This window comes from Ailuropoda melanoleuca, chromosome 20 (genome assembly GCF_002007445.2).
Source record: "Ailuropoda melanoleuca isolate Jingjing chromosome 20, ASM200744v2, whole genome shotgun sequence".
NCBI lineage: Eukaryota > Metazoa > Chordata > Mammalia > Carnivora > Ursidae > Ailuropoda > Ailuropoda melanoleuca.
Genome location: NC_048237.1, coordinates 2,757,300 through 2,762,288, shown reverse-complemented (window position 1 = coordinate 2,762,288; position 4,989 = coordinate 2,757,300). Strand labels below are relative to the sequence as shown.

At 43.6% G+C, this 4,989-nt stretch overlaps 1 protein-coding gene across 1 annotated transcript in view; it reads right to left on the bottom strand.

Annotated features, from left to right (window-relative positions):
* Window positions 1-147, bottom strand: part of NGDN (neuroguidin) — a 7,570-nt gene extending 7,423 nt beyond the window's left edge. Inside the window, exon 1 of the mRNA XM_034648670.1 lies at window positions 109-147. Within this exon, the coding sequence (XP_034504561.1) occupies window positions 109-147 (39 nt within the window). The remainder of the gene's footprint in view (window positions 1-108) is intronic.
* Window positions 148-4,989: the final 4,842 nt, after the last annotated feature.

Below are 4,989 nucleotides of genomic sequence, written 5' to 3'. Positions count from 1 at the left end.
CAAAGCCCGCCTCTTCCGGGGCGGTACTTTTGAGCTAACATTGTGCGATAAACTTGATAGACAACAGCCGCTTGCAAATCTAAGCCAATAGGAATAGTGACCCCTCACTTCCACCCCGAACAGGATGTGCGGGAGGAGGAGCCACATCTAGCCAATAGAATGGAAGAACTGCCTAATCTCGTCAGATTTAGGGGGCGATCTAATGACGTAAAAATGCTCGTGGAAAGGGGCGCGTGATTAGTGGATAGTGTAGAATGTTTGGAGCTAAACCAATAAAAAACTAGCCAAGTGATTGATCGACAGTTAGAAAGGCCCAATGACAAAAAGAAGTTTGCAGAGCAAACTGAGAACGTATTGGCTTCCCGGATGCCGCAGTACCCAATGTTTTTAACTGCTCTGCCCCTGCGTGACCATAACTGACCGCTAGGTGGCAGTCCTCGGCTTCTCTCTGGTGTGGCCGTGTTGCAGCTCCGCCATAGCGGGCTGCTGCTCAAATGCAGGCCGCGCGAGATTCCTTGCAGACCGCACAGCCCTTGGACTGACTTTGTGACAGTAGTCCTGTGTGACCCTGGAGAAGTCACTCAGTCCTCGAGAGCTTTTTTCACGTGTAAATAAGAGAGTTCGGCCAGAGAAGCCCAGAGTCAGGGTCTAGAAACGGACACCGTCGTGTGCGGAGGGGACGCTGTGCAAAGACCCCCATGTGCCACTCCAAGGCTCCTCACCCCTACCCGTTTGGGGACGAGAGAGCACGTTTTACAAAGGAGGAAGCCAGTTAAGATTTATGTGACTTTATCCCCTGTCACCCAGGTCTGCAGCAGAACTTGGTCCAAATCCAGCTTGTGTTTCATTATGCCCTGCCTCGTCTTTTCTCGATACTTGGAAATATGTCACCTCACTCCTGCTTCTCACAGGCTGATAAAGTGAACTGGGTCGGTATTAATTGCTTCCAACACCTGCCTTAGGAAATAAGCACTGCAGAGGTTAATAATGGTCTTGAATTTGTCTCGCAAGGGCGAGCTGACCTCGGGCTAGCAATCAGATCTCCTGACTTGGAACCCTCTTCTGGAATTAAGGAAGGAATAACCCCCATTTCTCAGCCAGGGTGGGAAGATACTGGCATCTACATCTTTTGCTAGACTCAGGAAGAATAGGTAGGGGTTCTATCCAGTCCCCATAACTCTTTTTTTTTTTTAATTTTATTTATTTATTCGACAGAGATAGAGACAGCCAGCGAGAGAGGGAACAGAAGCAGGGGGAGTGGGAGAAGAAGAAGCAGGCTCATAGCAGAAGAGCCTGATGTGGGGCTCGATCCCACAACGCCGGGATCACGCCCTGAGCTGAAGGCAGACGCTTAACCGCTCTGCCACCCAGGCGCCCCAAGTCCCCATAACTCTTAATATTGGTTTGCTGCTTCAAGCCCACCATGGAAGCTCCGAGTGGCTTGATAACCTATTCATTCTATTCATCAATAATTTTTGTACTGCTTGTCAGGATTTGTATTATGAAAAGTTGCCATTTCTTTCTTTCTTTTCTTTTTCTTTCTTTCTTCTTTTTTTTTTTTTTTAGATTTTATTTATTTATTTGTTTGTCAGAGAGAGAGAACAAGCAGGGGGAGCAGCAGGCAGAGGGAGAAACAGGTTCCCTGCAGAGCAAGGGTGGGGGCTCCATTCCAGGACCCTGGGATCATGACCTGAGCTGAAGGCAGATGCTTAACGACTGAGCCACCCAGGCACCCTGAAAAGTTGCCATTTCAACGTAAATTCTCATACTTGTCTTTTAAGGTCACAAATAAGATTTTCCTTTCCTTGAAACTTGAAATTAATCTATTCATATGCATTATGATGTCAGTGAGGAAACAAATTATGCTGCTTTGTTTTGGTTTTGATGATTAAGTACTTACCAGTTATTCTTTTTGTTATAAGAAAATCTTGGAGTTAACAGTGCAATAAATCTTTGTAAAAGTCTTTCAGGACTCAACCAACAAGTATTGGCAAAGAACAAGAGATCATTAAATTTACTGTTTTTTATTTCTTTCAGCAATTCCATAAACTGTCAGTCATTAGTAACATTTTCATGCACTGTAATTCCTATCCATTCCTCTAGATATAAGTTTTTTTTGGGGGGGGGTTTGCTCTGACTTCTTTCAGGATTTTTCTGTCTTTAGTTTTGCAGTTTGAAGATGATATGCCTTTTTTTTTTTTTTAAAGATTTTATTTCTTTACTCGACAGAGATAGAGATAGCCAGCGAGAGAGGGAACACAAACAGGGGGAGTGGGAGAGGAAGAAGCAGGCTCATCACGGAGGAGCCTGATGTGGGGCTCGATCCCATAACGCCGGGATCACGCCCTGAGCTGAAGGCAGACGCTTTAACCGCTATGCCACCCAGGCATATGCCTAAGTATAAGGGGTTTTTTGTGTTGTTTTTGTTTTTGGGGAGTTTTTTGGTATTTATCCTGCTCAGTGTTTTCTAATCTTTCCAAGTTTCAGGTTTGGTTTGGTTTCTGTCATTAATTTTGGAAAATTCTCCACCATTATTATGTCAAGTATTTATTCTCCTTTATTTCTTTCTTCTACTTCTGGCATTCCCGTTATGCATATGTTACAACTACTGAAATTGTTCCATAATTCTGGGATATTCTGTTCCATTTATTTCTCTCTCTCTTTTTTTTTTTAAGATTTCATTTATTTATTTGTCAGAGAGAGAGCACACAGGCAGGGGAACGGCAGGGAGAGGGAGAAGCAGACTCTCACTGAACAAGGAGCCCAATGCGGAACTCTACCCCCGGACCCTGGGATCATGACCTGAGACGCTTAACTGACTGAGCCACCCAGCTATCCCAGTTCAGTTTCTTTTCATTCCTTTTTCTCTTTGTATTTTAGTTTAAGAAACTTTTATTGACATTTCTGCAAGCTCACTGATTCTTTTGTCAGCCTTTGTTTAGTCTACTGATAAGACCATCCAAGGCATTCTTCATTTTTGTTAGTGCTTTTGACCTCTAACATTTTTTTAAAGACTTTATTTATTCATTTGAGAGAGAGAGAGAGACAGAGCAAGCACAAGCAACGGGAGAGGGAGGGGGGAGGAAGAAACAGACTCCCTGCGGAGCTGGGGCCCTGGGGCTTGATCCCAGGACCTGGAGATCGTGACCGAAGGCGGATGCTTGACCGTCTGAACCACCCAGGCACCCCTGACTTCTAACATTTCCTTTTGATTTTTTTCTAAAGTTTCCGTCTCTACATTACCCATCTGTTCTTGCATGTTATCCACTTTTTTCATTAGAGTCCTCAGCATATTAATCATAGTTATTTTAAACTCTCAGTCCAATAATACATTAATCATGTTTTTAATTTTCTGTATGTTATGATGCTTTGACATCTTAGGGGCCTTCCTAATCCTGGAAAGACTGCCCCTCCCTGAGCTAGCTAAGTTCTAGAGGTAGCAAACAACTTTGGGTGAGCCCACCTTTCTTATGCAAACCACCCAATCCAAAGCCCGGGTCTCCAACCATCTCCTTTATTTAACTCTTAAAACACACAAGCCACTATTTCTCCTGCTCTAAGTGACCCCAGGGACAGATACCAGACAGGTGGAGACCACCACTGTAGCCGAAAGCTCACTACAAATCATTCAAACTAGCCAATCCTAAAATGTTTGCCCTGCCCTGTCTTGCCTTTCCTGCAGAAGACACAGTAAAGGACTGTGCCCATGCTTTCTCCTGTCCTTTTGCCTCCTGACTGTCTCTGGTGCTTCCCTGTGTGGCCTTGTGTCTCATAGCATGTCCCCTCTTCTTGGGGATTGTGAGTAATGAACTCTTCTTTCAAGGCAGTTTACTCTGTCATACCTGATTAAAACACAATCCTGGAGACATTCGAAGATTGATAATTGCAAAATCCCTCCCATATATGACTCTGGTTCTCATGTTGCTTTGTCTCCTCAGATTTGGGGTGTCATTTGTTTGTTTGCCTTTTAGCATGACTTGTAATTTTTTAATTGAAAGCAAATATGATGTATTGGGTAATAGGAACTTAGGTGGATAGGTCTTTCATGTGAGGTTTTATGCTTATCTGGCCAGGAGCTGGGCTCTGTTTACTGTTTGCTGTACCTATAGGTGTCAGAGATTTCAGTTTCCTCCAATGTCCTTGTTTTTGTCTCCTCCATTATCTTTGGTTTCCCTACAAACTCCTTCTAAAACAGAATCCAAGGCTTTCAGTTCTTTCAGCTATAATCCACTTATTATACCGTAGCCTTATTGATGTGATAAGGTGAAAGGGGAAGCAATCTACCATCCTGTGATTAGGTCTCAGGCCTGTGCCCCTCGGCTGTAAACTTAATGATCCTCCCCGGGTTTTCTCCCCCCTTATGTGAGACAGGAAGGCTAGAGGGGTCTGGAGTTGCTTCCACTTTTCGGCTATTATGAATAATGCTGCTATGAACATATTCATGTAAGTGTGTTTCTTTCTTTCTTTCTTCTTCTTTTTTTTTTTAGATTTTATTTATTTATTTAACAGAGAGAGAGACAGCCAGCAAGAGAGGGAACACAAGCAGAGGGAGTGGGAGGGGAAGAAGCAGGCTCCCAGCAGAGCAGGGAACCCGATGTGGGGCTCGATCCCAGGACCCTGGGATCATGACCTGAGCCAAAGGCAGACGCTTAACAACTGAGCCACCCAAGGGCCCAAGTGTTTGTGTTTCTTTTCCATCGGGTAAATAGAAGCAGATGGCTAAGTATTTGATCATGTATGTTTAACTTTTTAAGAAACCTTGAAACAATTTTCCAAAGTAGCAATGCCATTTTACATTCCCCCCAGCAATGTTTGAGGGTTCTGATTTCTCCACATGCTTACCAACATTTCTTATTCTCTGTCTTGTTTAGGATAGCCATTTTGTTGGGTGTGAAGTGGTATTGAGGTTTTAATTTGAATTTAATTTGAGCATCTTTCCAAGTGCTTATTTATGAGCATATCTTTGTATATCTTTGTTGAAATGCCTAT